Here is an 18,333-nt window from a genome sequence, read left to right as displayed (position 1 = left end):
CAACATGCCAGCATTACTACATTTGATCTGAAGAGCGCACCACTGACCAGCCCACTGAGGCCTGCTGACCAGCCCACTGAGGCCTGCTGGGTTCCTTCATCAAAGCATTAGCAACAGATAGCTGTTGTTCTGAAAGTCATACTGTGTTAATGTATCTGCTGTTTTCAAGAATGGCTTCAAGAGAGGTAACCCTAATCCACAAGACTATGCAAACGTTGTGACATTCATGACAGTGTTCATGATAGCATGTCTGATAACTTATTTGACACATGTTGTAATTGGATAATTAGGTAGATCTTCCACAAAGCCAAAGTGTTTTTCTTATGATGACTGATACAAATGTACGCTTTCGATAACAGCATCTGCTAAATGTCAAAAATGTAAATGTAAAAATTGTGCTGATGTGTAGCACTCAAGGTGAGGAAACTATATTCAGTTCACCATTTAGTGTGTGATGGAGAAACTTTGTTTTCTTACAGTAATAGGAGTAGAGTCTTTGTTGGATTGTCAGTAAACCTAAACCATTTTTTGTGGCGTAAATCTTGCCTGAAGTTAATGTCACAGCAAAGTGATATAAATTAATGTTGACTTATGCAGTGGATTTACTGTATGTATTTCGTAGAAATCAAGCCATAGTTCTTTCGGAAGAGTGAGAAGAGTGAGAAGAGTGAGAAGAGTGAGAAGTCACCTACTGACTGAGTGCCGAAAGACTTGGGAGATTTACCACTCATGATCTTTCTTGTCATTTTGTACGTTTCTAACACAACTCAGTAATGTTATTGAGCCAGAATGAGCACGCCTCTCTGTTCCCCACAGTACACACTCTCAAATGCTTCACCTGTGATGGGGATGACAACTGTAAGCAGGAGACAGAATGTCCCAAATCAAGCTCATACTGCAGAACCGTGGAGACAGATAGCCTACATATTCTGCTCTTCAGGCTTATGTTACCACACAATAATTTAATCAATGTAAAAAAAAATGTGTAGACATTCAGTTGTCCTCTTCCTTCTTTCCTTAGCAGCGGACTCAGTGTCCCGTACTTGTGAGGAGATGTGCACCCCTGCTTTCAACCTCTACTGCTGTACAGAAGACTCAGTGTCCCGTACTTGTGAGATGTGCACCCCTGCTTTCAACCTCTACTGCTGTACAGAAGACTTTTGTGGAAACTGACATCCACTGACATCCACTGAAACCCAGCACATACTACAACTCACTTTCACTTTCTGCAACATAATTAATATGTTATAGGGAAATACACATATGTTTATGGAGATGATTATCAGTTCTCTACAAACTTATTGATTAAAAGCTATCCTTTTTTCAATTACAAACGTTGACTTTTATTTCAAAGCTTGATTTGAGTTGATGGTTTGAGACATTGATATTCACAGTAATGTCGGTATTATGGTAATGGGCATTTTCAATGCCTAGGCTTTGATGCTGGTGTAAATGTTCATGAATTAATACTAAGAGACAGGCCAACGAGCGTAGCCACTCTTAATCCCTGCTCCTGATGTTCCTGAGTGAGTGGGTCATCATGACGGCCTGTTGGGATGTGGGTCGCCAGATTGTGACAATGATGTGATGCTGCCGTATGCATCTGGGCTGGCAAGATTATCTAAATCCCCCCTTCCACTGAGGAGAGCTATGAGAACCTGCATTTCTCACCTTGCAACCCAACCCAAATCTCTCCCTCTGCCAGGCAACCCAACCCAACTCTTTCTCCGTCTGGCAACCCAACCCAACCCAACCCAAATCTCTCCCTCTGCCAGGCAACCCAACTCAACTCTCTCTCCGTCTGGCAACCCAACCCAACCCAACTCAACTCTTTCTCCGTCTGGCAATCCAACCCAACCCAACCCAACTCTCTCTCCGTCTGGCAACCCAATCCAAGTTTCTCCCTCTGAGGCTAAGGCAAACATGGGGGAATGGGATTAAAAGACTAAGAATAGGATTTACAAGTATGGTGTACATTAACATATTAACTCAGAAATGTGTATACTTAATGTTGTAGCTTTGCTTTTCTTTTTTTTACGAGACAAGCCACCTTCACACCAGAATCCTCAAGGAACATGAGACTGTGGATAAGGCCCTCCTTCTCCATATGCGAACTGCCGCCCACCTCATTGCTCTATTGATTGAAAAGATAGAAAATCAGGGACATGGCAATACAATTAGTGTGTTTCATCAAAACAATGTAACACCTATAAAAACCATCTCAACAAAGACATCATTTCAATTCTATATCAATATAAGAAACGTACCTGTACGAGCTGAATGTCAATGATTCGGTTGGTGTCGAGGCCCATTGTTGAATAAGTCCTTTGCAGAGTGCCCTGTGTGCTTGGGAGGCTGCACAAATTTGTTATGATAATTACTGAAATGCAGAAATCATTGTTAATTTATCATAGTAATAATATCATGCATTCAGTAATGATATGGTCCCTGACCCCAATGTCATGAGTCTAAACCAATCAAAATGTTCTACATTTAGTTTAGTTGAATATGGTAGAGACACTGGACACCTGGACAGAGACACTACAGCCCCTCCCCCCCGTCGCACCTCTCTCCATCCAGGAGAGAGACATTAACAAACTGTTAAAGAAACAGAACCCCTGCAAGGCAGCTGGACCAGATGCTGTCTCCCCCTCCACACTAAAGCACTGTGCAGACCAGCTGTCTCCAGTGTTTACGGACATCTTTAACACTTCACTGGTTGAATGCATGGTACCTGCCTGCTTCAAAACATCCACCATCATCCCAGTTCCCAAAAAGCAGAGGATAACAGGCCTTAATGACATGAATAGATGAATAGAATAGACAAATGGATAGATATAGGTCAGATTAGGTAAATGGATAGTTCTAGATTAGATTAGATAAATAAATTGAAAAGAGCGTGGGTCTCAAACGTTAAGAGGCAGATAAAGAGGGGCCGAGAACTTTTATTTGACTACTGCTGTGGGCGGAGGATAATGTGCAGAGACAACTTTCTGATTGGTGCATGCAAATGAGTGGAGAATCATGACGAAAATGTGCCCCTGCGTTGATCCCGCCCAATTTAGGCCCAGTGATTGTATGTGAGGGAAAATGGGGAAATGTTTAGATTGATATATCTCGAAATTGCAATGTAATACATTTCTCATACCTTTTTGGTGCTTATTATATGCGTACAAGTCTCCAAATAACATATTTACAAGGTGATCTGGCAATTGACTTGCCAGGACCTTTAAGAAATAAAAAAGAACATGATGACATATTTGAAGGCGTGCTGTAGTCACAGAGTAATACATTTTAAGTATGTGTGTAATGTTACTGATATTGTTTGTCTAATATTATAGATTAGGCCTCTGATGAATTTCTTCCCCCTATGTCACTCCATACATCTCATAAAGGTAAGGGGTTGACTATCATTTGCAAATGAGAAATTACTAAGTGAATCTCGACTATTCATACATGTGTGCAATTTTTTTAAAAGGCACTTAACATGTCAGTTGTCTGGTGAGTCAAACATCTTAATCAAACAGAGAAATATGGGTCAGATGTGTATTAATCTTCCAGCAGTTATTTTCTTTTCCATTAGAGTGTTCCAGATATTAGAGATTGAGGATTTGTGGATGAGTTAATAAATAACCTCTGGGGCTTTAAAGACAACCTTCACACTGTAACATGAGTGAAGTGTGCTTCATTCATCCACACATCCATCCTACACATACACACGTGAGAGAGCGCAATGGGGATCGACCAGATGACATCCCAGAGCCTTACTTTCTCTGAACAGACTAGGCAATTTTCTTACAGAAAATGAATTTAATTTCTCTCTCTACAGCACTTAACTGATTGAATACAGTGTGAGAGTGAAAGCATGGATATTAGGAGTTTCTGATGAGTAAAAGGCAGATTTTTTTGCAATGCTTCAACACCATCACTTTTCAGTGGTCAGCTGAAATGCAGCTTTGCATCATTGATTAATCTCTATTTAAAATAATTCAAGCATTATTAGGCAAGTGTTATGATAAACCAAATGTAGCCGACAGTAAGTGCAAATGTGACCATAGTGTGTATAATGTGTAAAATGCCATGCATGAGATATAGAGAATGATATTGAGGGTGAAAAAGCAGTGAGCTTTAAGTATGTCCCCTGCTGTGAAAATACCATACTTTCCCAATGCAGTGTGAGTACAGTAGTGTGCTTTACTGTATAATAAGAGCACAGGTCTCTGTCTCCCAGCCTTGACCTACTTCACATCCTAGTAGTGTCCATACCAATAACATGTAGCCCACTGTTTCTGTCCACAACATCCTCAGGCCACCTGCTTCTGTACACTAGGTAGGAGCTCATGCACTATTCAGTTTTACCTACTGTTTTACTTATGAAGAATACAAAACTTGATAACACATTCTATAAAATTAACACATTATGCACTGAGAATTGGGTAAACATTTCAACAATTTTTTTGTAGTTTTAAACTATTTATTATTCAGTATTTTGTATTTTTCCACTGAGCTTTGATAGTAGTTATTCTATTTCTATTTCCCTACCAACTGCAGTATTACTGTGATAATACTGTAATACTAATGCATTTATGAAATGTCAGTTTAACAAAATTAAACAAATCAACATTATGTTATTTACATTTACATATCTAAGGCTGAGTAACAGATGTAGTGGCATCAACATCCAAACCCAATTGAAAAGAGCTTTCCAGGATTTATCAAAAGTTGATAGTTGATGGTTTGAAATCTGTGTTGAGGCAACATTTTATACTATTCATTCTGATCACCGGTCTATAGGAAATAACTTCACTGGGGTGTGAATGATGATTTGAACTGCATATGAACTGTTGTGGAGGTCACCGTTTATATTTACAACACAGTCAACTAAACTCAAGTGCTCTATGTTGATACAATGATGATTTCACTTTTTACCTCAGAAATGTTAGCACATATCCATGTATCCATAATTACAGACTGAAAAACAGAAACATATTATATAAATATATAAGACTCATTATAGCCACATTATAGTACCAGCACAAAATGTCTAGTTTCTATCCATTCCATAGCTGAATCTGGCACTTCAGTGAGGCTTCTGTAGTGAGACCTGCCTTAGTGGAGTAATGGTCCCCCCCTCCCCATCTATTGGATTATAGGAGGGATTTCATGTGGTATTAATCTGAGAAGACAGCAGGCGGCCTTGACTTGCAAGAGCTGTTCTCTCTGTCTCTGTCTGCCCACAGCGCTCACCCACTCTAGAGGGAAGACATATAGAGATCTCTCCACCAAGATGAACCTTTTTTGCTTTTCTCTGGTAAGGCAACATCTCCTTCTCTACATCTCATCTGTACTGCTTCTATCTGAGATGTGTGCGTGCTACTTCTATCTGAGATGTATGTTTTCCTGGAAAGAAAACTACATGAGACATGGGTGGTTGATTTAAGATAAGCAGGGACATAAAATAACCAGAAAGAAGTGTTACTGCAGTGGCAAGATATATTTCTGTGTACTCTTAGGTGCAATTTGAGGCTCTAGGTATTTACCAATAATGTCTGTTATTATGAATGGAGATTTCTATTCAATAAAGTGCTACTGTATTACAGTAGAGAGAGAGTAGGCTTCAACATCAGTTTTCCAGATCACCCAAACATTAGTCTCGAACCATCCGTACGAGATAATGCCGTACGTCTGGAAATAATGGATCCAACTTTTGAGAACTTCAAGAAGGGATAAACAATTCTTGTTAACGGGGAGGTCTTCTACAGACAGACACCTCTACTGACAAATCAACTGAGTTGGGGTAGTTGGGGTTCAGAATGAAGGTGGAAATTGCGCTCTCTACAAATCAAAACAAATCTATATAGCTAGGACTGCTAACATCGGCAAGCCTCTAGAAGTTAGCGACTCATTTTGTGTTCGGGGGAGATGTTGACGATAAAGCACAACCAGAATCGGAATCCTTGCGTGTGCATGTCCCTCCGCATCTGTCTATAGGACTTGGAAGACAATTAGGTTTCCAGACGGTATGCCGGGAGCATATGCAATTCGTGGGAGGCAACAAATCTGGCCCCGCGAGACTACCTATACATCGGAGATTACATAGAAAGTTAATAGCAACGAAAACAACTTCAGATGGAGGAGTGTAACATACAAACTCCTCTGTTTGGACAGATGTTTGGGATGTTGTACACAGTTGAGGATTAATGACTCACATGTGATTAGACTTCTGATTGCAGCCCTGTTGTTATTATTCACCATCACGTGTGCCAGGACCTTCTGACAAGTTTCCCAATACTCAGTATTCACCAAGGATCATAGTAGATCATAAAAAGATCTAAAATTGCTGATTGCATTGTGTATAATTAATACTGCCCCAGTGATGGCTGATTCGATTTTTTTGCCTACTGTGTATCTAGCATTGCTTTGTACATATGCTTTAACATTAAATGCAGTAAGGGTCAAGAGTGAGTAGTTGTTTGTCCAGATGTGATGATGGATTAAGACATCTGATCTATATGTTCTTATAAGAAGTCCACCCAATTAAGTTGAATGTGAAATTGTCTTGTTTCTGGCACTGCAGTTTGTGTGATTGTGTGAACCTCTGCCTGTGTGTGTGTGTGTGTGTGTGTGTGTGTGTGTGTGTGTGTGTGTGTGTGTGTGTGTGTGTGTGTGTGTGTGTGTGTTTTGTTCAGGAGGGTTCTATGGACAGTCTGTATGAGGCGGTGCAGGACTCCAGTGATGCTCCAGTGTACAGCATCCCCAGTCGCTCCTCCAGCCGCTCCTGCAGTCGCTCTTGCAGCCCTGCTCTCCTGCTGGATGAAAACACCAAGTGGCGTGGCTCAGGGCGATCCATCTCCATGGTAATCACACACAGACACACATAGACACACACACACACACACACACACACACACACACACACACACACACACACACACACACACACACACACACACACACACACACACACACACCCATACACACACAAAAATGTTGTATATATCCTTTGTGCAACCAGTTAGATAAGAGTATTTCATGTCTGGAAATGATCAACTGCATTGTGTTTAATTTGTGTAATGCCGTGTCATGAGTGTCAGTTGTAGCCATCTGGACAAACAAAACCAAATCATGTGTGGTCTGTTCTCTCTGGAATTGGGACTTTTGGCCACCAATGGATCAGATTGTACCCTTACAAAAAGCTGATTATGAAATTATGATAATGAAAACAATCCATTAACAGCTGGGTCCTATAAAGTCAGATCACTCTATTCTGTTTAGTTGTAAAATCATGGAGATCACAGCCAATATTTTCCCATATTCGTGCAATCTTGACTAAACCACAAAGACATTATTCACAGAACAATAAATTACACTTAACATAAACATAAATTTATTCAAAAATTATTGAAGATAATTTCTTTACTTTTAGGAAATATCCCAAATGCAGAACACCAACTCAAAAAAGAAGAAGAGAAGGTGAGCTGCTATCAAACTTTGCACTGTTTATTTCGACACAGTGTTTGTGCAGGATAAAATGGAAGGTCAATGTATCCATACAAGTGAAAGTGCAGCAGTCTGAGGAAAATGGCTGCAAAGACACTCTACTCTTCCTGAGGGATAATACTTTAAGTCACAGCTCCATACCAGGCTTTTTCTGCCCCTATGTAGATTTCACACTCTAAGCCCCCAAGCATCTGTCTATTTATACAACGCTCCCTGAAGCAACAGTCGGGGATTGGGAGGAACATAAACCTACTATTATAGTACAAGTTATAAAATGTCAGACACTGTATGCAACGTTTTCGTTTCGTCATCAAACCAATCATGTTGAGAGCAGATTAATATTGCATGCAGAGAGACGACCCCCCTGGTGATTGTCGTGGAAGCAGGAGCTTATGGCTTTGTGCTAGTTTGAGTAAGTGGATTCAAGACCATCCACTTGCAGGTCTCAGCCAACACCTGAAGCTTTATCTGCATTTGACAGGAATCAGGATGTTCTACTCTGAAAGCTTCATCAGCAGTGCTTTGGAGCAATCTCTATGACCTTGTAATCTGTAGACTAACTGGACAAAGAAATGTTGAACCTCAACCATGCCTACATGAGTGAATATCATGAGCAGTATCTCTTATTTTATCACCTTTAAATACAGGTATAGCTTGGGCTATCCTGTCATCTGTGTTGTGGTTAGACAATGTTTTAATGCCTTAATACATGTTTTCAAATCTACTGCAAATGTCCCTGGGACTTCAACTGTTAGTGCAGTGCATCCCCATGCTATTGTATTGTGAATAGCCAAAAACATGAAGTGAAATACTGACAACTGTTTCTGATCATTTTGCTTTTAGAACACATGTATCGAAATCAGTATCTGACAATGAAGCACTAGGTATGTAATGGCAGTTCTGTATTGTCTTGTTTATTGTACTGACTGCAATGAATATTGGCAGGCTATTGGTGGCTATGATCCCAAAGTGTTTAGTATCGTAAATCAGGCAAAAGTTACGTTCTTCTCTTTAAGCTTATAGTATGATTGAAGACATACTAATATTCCACTCCAAAAGGGTAAATCCTCAGCAAAGAAGCATATATAACATTTAGACCAACTAGTCAAACCACAGAATGCATTAATAAACAGTCAATTACCATGAGAATGTTTGACCTTTGAATGTGGTTATTGTGCTGTGGGTAAAAAGATCAGTAGGTCTGGTGTTTGGCTGAGAAGGCTACAGTATTTGTGCAGTGTCATTGCAATGAAGTAATCCACCTTTTTGGAGGCCACCAAAAAATAGACAATTGGAAAGCCCAGCTTAAACTCTGATTGCTAGCCGTCATAACCTACTTGGCTGTCTGCACTCTGCGCCAGTCACTGACTCCATTTTGATTTCACTGTGGCCTCCTTTGACATCAGCCTCCCAAATAAACCCATAATGGTTTTGATTTTCCTCTGTGCAGATCATGCCGGCTGCGATACCACTCTCTGGCTGTCCACCAAAGCCCCAGAACATTTACTCCACATCAAGAACAATCAAAACCAAGGTATATTGTGGCGAAATTTGGGGGTTACATTTTACATTTACATTTACGCTGATCTATGTGCTCAGGTTCATTTGGACACTCCACAGGATCTGTGGAGTAGCATACAGTAGGGTCCTATGTCTGAACTGATTCAAATTGTACTAAATCCTTCTTTCAATGTGTGTTTTACAGACTGGGGTTTTCTTACCACATTGTCAGGCATTGGATTAATTAAATGCTAGCAGGGAATTAACACTGTGGGAGAATCATAAGAATGACAGACAGTACACAAGACAGACAGTACACAAGTGTGTTTACAGTTACATGCACCTATATGTAACTTTATTCACAACAGTAAAGCATATCCCAACTGGACATACAGTATTTGAGTCATTTGGCAAATTTCACAGCACACAAGCCCCAATGCTATTTTGGAACGACAAAGATACAAAACGAATATGTTGTGCTTCACATAGCTGAAACAGTGGGTCAGGATCACTATGAAGAGAGTACTTACTGTATTTGCCTAGGTTTGGGGATGTCAGAGAGACTTGGGGATGTCAGAGAGAGATGTCAGAGAGACAACAAATGCTAGTTTTCACATCCAAAGACGCTCTTGGCCTAAATGGGAGACTCAGAGTTGGTATTGTTTTTCCACTCAGAGATGGGTAAAACCATACCCAGAGCAGATGTCCAGGCAAAAGGAGGAAGAACACGTCAGTCGAGCACAAAGAAGACAGAGAAACCACCACCTCCACCACCACCACCACCACCACCACAGGTAAACAAATGATAACCCTCTGTGTTTTTTTATTTACATCTTTGCAATCTAATTCAGTCTGCATCTGATTAATACATGTATGCAGAGTAGAATCCTCAGTGTTATGCATAACCTATAATGTCCAAAAAGTAGAGCTAAAGAGATCTAGACTAACTTGAAATAAAGTTGTATACCATTTGAAAAATATATAGAATGGTGTTGTTTTGTTGTGCACAGGGTGCAAGTTATGAAGGGTGGGCTCTGGCTCCAAACCCAGATCGACCCAACAGCAGGCAGAGAGACTTGGTGAGTGACCCTCTGAGTGCCATCCCATGCCAGCTCTGAGCTGAGTCTTACAATGGCACAACAAATGCTAGTTTTCACATCCAAAGACGCTCTTGGCCTAAATGGGGCAATCAATTAACACAAATGCTGATTGAGTTTTAGTGCAGTACAGATGGTCCAGGGAGAGGGGTGCCCCCGTAATCTCTGGGCCACATGACAGAGAGAGAGAGAGAGAGAGAGAGAGAGAGAGAGAGAGAGAGAGAGAGAGAGAGAGAGACAGACAGACAGACAGACAGACAGACAGACATAGAGAGAGGGAGAGAGAGAGAGAGAGAGAGAGAGGGAGCGAGCGAGCGAGAGTTGCTGGGTAGAGGGTGTTGCCAGGACTCTCACTAATGCCCACCACAGTGTGAACCAGTCGCTGGTACTGCTGCCAAGAGTGGATCAACACTTGGGCACTCAGAGCCTAACAGTCCCAGTGTTGACAGCTTGGCACAGAGGTTAACAAGACTAGTGCAGTGTGCTGATAGCCTAAAATGGGATTTGGCTGCAGTAGTGCCAATATGTCACCCAAACAAAATGAATGAGCTCAGGACAGTTTTTGCATGTGTGTGTGTGTGTGTGTGTGTGTGTGTGTGTGTGTGTGTGTGTGTGTGTGTGTGTGTGTGTGTGTGTGTGTGTGTGTGTACGAGCGTGTGAGAGTGCGTGTGTGTGTACGAGCGTGTGAGCGTGCGTGTGTGTGTGTGTGTTTTCTCCAATACATTTACAACCTCCCACACTGGCATATGTATATTGTATGTACTTTTATGGCGCACAGATTGTTCATGCTAACGGTGATGTGATAGAACCAAGAGAGACAATCAAAAGGAGTCATAAGGCTGGGAAGAAAGGCAGTGGAAAGACTGGAAAAGAGACGGGCAAGAAAACACAGGACAGCACAGGTAAAATCTGAAGGAACACAGAAGAAAGACGTCAGACTATAGAATTCCAACATTGACATATAATAAAGAATAACCGTCTAGCAGAGCAAGATAAAAGCAGATTTGAAAGCATTTACAATTACATTGTTTACACACAATTGAGTAAAATAAGCTCATATGTTGGGTTATGATGGGGTAAGACAGTTGAACTAATATCCACATTTGTCAAATTCCCTTTTCCCTTTCTCTCTCTCTCTCTCTCTCTCTCTCTCTCCCTTCTTCCCCCCCCCCCCAGGTCATCGTCCAGCAGGGCCCATCCCAGTGGTAGGGCCCTACTTGGATGTGGATGAGGCTCAGTGGCCAGACAGGACATCAGTCCCTGGTAGAGAAGCTCTGCTCCCAGCACAGGAGAATGCCACCCCGGGGTTAATGGAACTGAGGACCGGGCCTGGAGGGGCCCCCGACCACCAGCACTGGAGCAACCCAGCTGAGAATGCCCCGGCCTGGGGAACCTCCTACCACATCTGCCGCAGGCCCCTCACAGAATACCGTGTCTACGCCCATGACTATTCCCTGCCCCGGGCCAAAGAGTGCGAGAAACTCCAAGGGTTGGCCCATGACGGGAGTCTGAAACGGGACCCCTCATCTCAGGGTGTCCCCCACGCCATGCCCCGCTCTGTCACCGATGTGGATCTCTGTGACTCCAATGTAAGTTAGTTACTGTTAAAACATGGCTGCTCTTATAGATCAGGCCTCATGTGGAATTTTGACTTACATTACTTATTCCAGGCTGATTGAATCTCATGCTGCCTGTCCACTAATCTTAAATACATACAGTATATGATTTATATTTATATAACTATATAATAAATATGATTTAGCATTACTGTATGTATACATCTGATATTCAGTGAGCACAAGCTCTGAGTGCTCTATATGACACAAAGCTATTATTTTACGGTGCATGTGTCATAAGGATAGATTATCATCCCACATTATACATCCCAGTGTTGTGATTGCATAGGCCCCTATAGATTTATCCCCTCATTTGATTCTGAGAGGCATCAGGACCTATAGGTGTCACTGTCAGTCCATTGAGTATAGTCATAATACTAAAATGCCTTTGTCTAGATACTGATTGTCACTGTCACTCCAATGAGTATAGTCGTAGTGTAGGTACATTTAAACGATACCCATGCTGCCCTCTAGTGACATCGCTTCACTGACTTACATTCATGGTGGAAAGAACTTGTAAATTATTTATTGTCTTATTGGGAAATCTGGGAGCAAGATCTTCTCCTTACAAGAGATCAACAACTGCCGTGTATTTCCAAGGGTGGGGAGGGCCTGAAGAAATAGATTAGAAACTATAATCCTAGATTGAGACAATCATGGCTGATTGTATGCAGTGGGATTAGGCAATGTTATTGTCCATAGCATTCTCTTATTCACCATTGGTCAATTGTAGTTCTACAATGTAGGCTAAACACTGCTGTAAATCCTCTCCCTTTAACATCAGAGGAGAGTTCATTCTGTATGTATGATATCTGAGTTCAACAAAAGCCAACATTTTATGCATAAACTCTCACATGTGAGATTTATACCTTTATACCTTTAAAAAAAAAAACAGTCCAGGCTAAAGCCAAATAGATAATGATGAGTTGGGACATTCTGTAACCAATATGAAGTATTGTAATCTTATAACCCATAGATTATATAAAATATTGAAATTATGATTGGTTTATTGTGGCGATATACAGTATATATCAAACTTGTTTTTAAAAAGTTAGTGAACAGTTAATTCTGTACATTTTCCATACTGAGGGTAGAGGAAAAGGCAGAAACTATTTCGACATCAGAGAGTTGCCAATTTTCAAAACATCCTGTGTCTGCTGTTCATAGCCTTAACACTTCCGTTATTTCATCTTTCTGTCCTCACCCATGATTTTGAAATTTGAACAAATAAGAGAGAAGGATAGAATGGATTTATTGTGACAGCATCAGTAATAACCTAATTTCCCTTTTCCCCTCTGGCTTTTTTATTTATTTATTTATTACAGATTAGGCCTAATGGTATGCTTCTCCCATGTATCTTTTGCATTTTGGTCTTAGAAATATCCATATTAAATCACACAAGTTTATCTTTCATGATTCAAGTGTGTGTCTGGGAGACTTTTTCTGTTATCCATGCAGAAGCCCAACCACCACCATGGTGACAAGGTTACAAAACTGTTGCACGTAAATATAAACTGTCATCACGGTGTTTCTAGAAATTACTGTCAAGGTTTTGAAAGGCAGACCACAAAGTGCTCATTTAGCAAAATGTGTTTTCCCCTTTTGGAACCGATACCGTGGTAATAGACAGAATGTTTAATTGCCTCACATCCTGTGTGTTGAGGAAGTCAAGCAGTCAGTCTGAGTTGCTGCATTTAGCAGCTTGCTGTTATTCAAATTGGTTAGAGCAAAAACAGGACCCATTTGTGAACAAAATAACAGAAAATGTTACAAAGAGCAGCCTCAAATGTCTCAGACAAACCAAAGAGCATCAAACCAAAGGTAGGTGGAGACAAACTATTTCTATCTATCTATCATAGAATGTCAATTTCTGTGACTGATGGTCAGTCTAAAGTCTTCATTGACATTGAAGTGCAGCAAATACAGTACGTGGTCAACGTTTTAAAGGGTCAATCAAATTCATCAGAAGGCCTTGAATGCCTCGCTACTCTCCGTGTGAGTATGGCCTTTGTATTTAATAGGGATTTTTCAGGGATTAATACATTCATATAATCATTTTGATGTTCTGATGCTGAGCTAGTGGGGTTTTGGATAGAGTATAACTACTTTTAGTTTATGAACATTTTAAAAATGTGATTTTTGAATAATAGAAAGCATTTGAGAGAACATGATGGAATAGACTGTTTTTAGATAGGCTACAATTTAAAGGTTGGTCACGCAACTATAATCTATATACAGTATTACAGTACAGTAGGCTATTTCACAAACACATTATGACAGAAGTGAATTAAAGTAGCGTGCCAGGATTCTAGGCCAAAGGCACTACAGCTGTTGAAAACAGCAGTGTAAAATAAAGGCAGTGTAAAGACACATTTGTTCTGTTCGTAAGACTGTTACCATTGAACTAGTACTTCATGTATAATTCAAAATGTAAAAGGATAGTAAGTAATCATTAACCCTTGTGACGCCTTGGGGTGGTGTAGGGGAAAACCAACATGTACTGTATTATGAAATGTTCTAGATTGATTGTACATCTCACGTAAACATTACATCATGCATATACACTCACGGGGCACTTTATTAGGAACACTATACTAATACTGGGTAGGGCCTCCCTTTGCTCTCAAAACAGCCTCAATTCTTCATGGCATTGATTCCACTAGATGTTGGAAACATTCCTTTGAGATTCTGGTCCACGATGACATGATTGCATCACGCAATTCCTGCAGATTTTTCAGGTGCACTTTCAAGCTGTGAATCTCCCGTTCTACCACATCCCAAAGGTGTTCTCCTGGATTCAGATCCGGTGACTGGGAAGGCCACTGAAGAACACTGAACTCATTGTCATGTTCATGAAACCAGTTTGAGACAACTTTTGCTTTGTGACATGGTGACATGGCTGCATTATCATGCTGAAAGTAACCATTAGAAGATGGGTAAATTGTGGCCATGAAGGGATGCACATGGTCAGCAACAATACTCAAATAGGCTGTGGCATTCAAGTGATGATTGATTGGTATTAACAGGCCCAAAGTGTGCCAAGAAAACATTCCCCATGCAATTACACCACCTCCACCATGAGAAGGTGTACAGGTGTTCCTAATAAATGCTCGGTGAGTGTAGATGCCACATGTCCTCATGCCACTGTGGCAAATATATTTAAAATCTGTAACCACTAATGTCTCCATACAGCGGTCCACCAGTTTTGGCAGATTTGAAGGTCTCAGAAATCAACCATCACCAGTCCTGAAAGAGGAAAATGGAACAGTGGTATGACTAATACTCATTATTATACATTTAGTCTTGTAGGCTACATGTACTTATTGAGTAATCATTCACATTGAGGGCTCTAACCTAATTCCCTTAGGAGTCACGCTAACAAAAAGCTGAAATATGATACTCTTTTTTAACACTGTATTTACAGTGTATTATGCATTAACTGATGCTTGTGTGTGTGTGTGTGTGTGTGTGTGTGTGTGTGTGTGTGTGTGTGTGTGTGTGTGTGTGTGTGTGTGTGTGTGTGTGTGTGTGTGTAGGTTACAGAGGAGTCCGGCTGTGAGAGTTCTGATCAGACCAAACCAGGAGGACTGGGGAAGAAAATGAAAGCCATCTCACTGACCATGCGCAGAAGGATGGGCAAGAAGCATGTTCAGTCCTTCTCTGAGGAAATGGTGAGTCACTCGCTAGTATGGCTGCCTCTTCATATCCCTCATACACTATGCACTGTGCAGTATGATGCACATCATGTTTTTTTCCCCCAGTTGATATCTCTCATTTCTCATTTCTAAGTACCCACATCCTCAAACACACCGTTTACAGGTTTGGTGACGCAATACGATTTAGTGTTATATAACTGAAATTAACCTAGCAGTGAATTATTAAAGTTGGTTAGAGAAATGGTATCATGGAACCTTGTCATTATTTGCTATCTACAACTGGAATCAATGTCCATGTCTTTTTTCATAAACAAAAATCTCCTTAAAATCTCCTCAAAACCATATACTCATTTCAACAGCATCTTGGAAGGAATCAGCTATGACATCAAACATTGTTTTGATAACTCTCATGTGTGCACATGTGTGCACATTTAACATTTTAACATTTAAGTAATTTAGCAGATACTTTTATCCAAAGCGACTTACAATAAGTACATTTGTCTAAGTAAATGAATCAACTAGTCATCATAAGTAAAAGTGCCATCAGCAGTCACAGTACTAGAGAAAGGAAGAAAACAATTTATTTTTTAATATTTTTAATTTTATTAAAGGTCAGGTAATTAGGGGGTTGGGGGTGGAGAGGTCTGAGAAGGAGGAGCCCAGATGCCCAACACTCTTGTTATTTCCTCCGCAGGCTGAGGACACAGACAGAAACCCAGAGGGAGAAGCTGAAAGCAGTCCCCCCTTAGAGAAAGGCTCTAAGGGGAAAACTAGCAACTCCCTGGAGAGCCTCTACAGTGGCCAGAGCTCCTCTAGTAAGCACACACACACACACACACACACACACACACACACACACACACACACACACACACACACACACACACACACACACACACACACACACACACATACGCACACACACACACGTATTCTTTTCTGCAGTGTAATCAAATTGTGTTGTATTGTGGTCTGCTGGTTCAGGTGGTGTTACCAGTGTTTCAGATGGGTCCAATAACAGGGACAGCCTTAGGCTGGACGAGGTTGGTTCTTACAATGGACAGTTCTGTGGGAGAGCCCGGGTGCATACAGACTTTGTCCCTAGTCCGTATGACACAGACTCCCTCAAACTCAAGGTAAACACAACAAAATACTATTGCAGTGACTTGTAGTGTGAATTGAGAAGAGTACTATAAATGTGCATGTTTGGAAACACATGATTTAAGTTGAGTTCAATAAATCTTACAGTTTCTCAATATCTCTTCCAAGGTTGGAGATATTATCAGCATCATCAGTAAACCTCCTATGGGAATATGGACAGGCATGCTGAACAACAAAGTGGGCAACTTCAAGTTCATCTACGTTGACGTTCTCATTGAGAAAGAGAAAGATGACGAGGCCCCAAAGATCAGACCTCAAAAGCTGTGCAAGAGACCTCGACCAAAAACACTACTGGAACTACTAGAGCGCCTTCATATGGAGGTGATTTCCCTGACTCAGTCAATATGGCTGTCAGTTAGCTGATCTTGACAAAATAATGATCTTCATTCAACCTGTATTGAAACAGGAAGTATAATTAAATGAGACCGAAAGTACAAAAGTCATCACATTTGTGTCAGCTGAGCGATGATGAAAGGCAGTGGGTGAGATAACATAGGTCATGGGGAATGCTTTCTTTGTTACAGAAGTATGCATCTGCATTGCTCCTCAATGGCTACCAGACAGTGGAGGACCTAATGCACTTGCAGGAGAAACACTTGATAGAGCTGAACGTACTCGACTCGGAGCACCGTCAAAGGCTGCTGGCTGCTGCAGCCTGCCGCTACACTGAGAGTGAGTGTCACAACAAGTACTGTACTTCTTTTACCTCAGTTAACCATTTTTACTGCAGAGTGCATTCTGAACTATGCTCCAAAAAGCAGCATCTTGATATTTGCATAATGAGATGCTTATCACTGATTCCCTGGTATTTGTGCCCATGCTACATATTTAGCACTACTCAAAGAGAAACTGCTTAAATAGGCACAATTCCTTCCTCTAACCTAATGTCTTACACAACAAAAAATCAACTGACATAGTGTATTGATGTTTACATCCACAAAACACATTAAATCATGTATGTTGGTCTAAATTGTGGCTAAAGCACATTGCATGGCTGTTGTCAAGCAGAGGTTATCAGCCAGTCACTTAACCAAGCTTAACTCCATTAGACTGATGTGAGAATGGCAACCAAATTATCAAATTGACTGGGTTTATTGCAACCCACAGGTGTGTCAGATTGTAAGCAGACTGCATTGTTCTTCTCCCCACAGGTGATGATGTGAGGGAGAACGAGGAGCCCAAGTCTTCATCATCACACATTCTAAAGGAGGAGAAGAGCGACTGTCCCAGAGACTCTGGCTGCTTTATTCCATCTGAGTGCCCAGAAAACAGCAAAGAGGATACAGAAAATCAGCCAGACGCACATACAGCTGACACCTAAACCTCTGCAGATATACCTACATTAACATATTTTATAATGAGTGTATTAACCATAATTGGATGTGTAATTATGATGATGATTATTATTTCCCACCATGTTTCTATGTTTTATGTCTGTATTTGGTTTAGACTGCAATGTGAGATTTAATTAATAAAAGTTTCCATATATTTATTGTTCTTTAAAATGTAAAACATTTTCCCTCATAAGCCTTCATTGTTATGCACCTGTTTCTCTTACCTTCTAGTCTATTTTATTATGATGTCTTCCTTTTTTGTACAATACTTAAAAATCAACTCCATTGTGTGTGTGTGTGTGTGTGTGTGTGTGTGTGTGTGTGTGTGTGTGTGTGTGTGTGTGTGTGTGTGTGTGTGTGTGTGTGTGTGTGTACATTCATCTCCATGTATTTTCTTTTACACATTAGGCCTACTGTGTGTCAATAGTACATAAAACTCCAAATATAATGTTATCTATGCTGTGTCACA

At 40.7% G+C, this 18,333-nt stretch overlaps 1 protein-coding gene across 1 annotated transcript; it reads left to right on the top strand.

Moving 5' to 3' along the window:
* Positions 1–6,698: 6,698 nt before the first annotated feature.
* Positions 6,699–18,262, top strand: LOC310822346 (SAM domain-containing protein SAMSN-1-like; the record flags this gene model as incomplete). Its single annotated transcript, XM_083694690.1, has 15 exons — positions 6,699–6,857; positions 7,427–7,473; positions 8,344–8,384; positions 8,951–9,034; positions 9,676–9,794; positions 10,011–10,079; positions 11,387–11,686; positions 13,475–13,534; positions 14,906–14,983; positions 15,250–15,384; positions 16,064–16,184; positions 16,354–16,505; positions 16,639–16,851; positions 17,055–17,202; positions 17,682–18,262. 15 exons carry the CDS (start codon positions 6,699–6,701, stop codon positions 17,849–17,851), a joined length of 1,896 nt encoding a protein of 631 aa, XP_083550816.1. The 3' UTR covers positions 17,852–18,262.
* Between the last annotated feature and the right edge of the window lie 71 nt (positions 18,263–18,333).

Source organism: Argentina silus (genome assembly GCF_951799395.1).
Source record: "Argentina silus genome assembly, chromosome: X".
Taxonomy (NCBI): Eukaryota; Metazoa; Chordata; class Actinopteri; order Argentiniformes; family Argentinidae; genus Argentina; species Argentina silus.
This window is presented reverse-complemented; position numbering and strand designations above follow the sequence as displayed.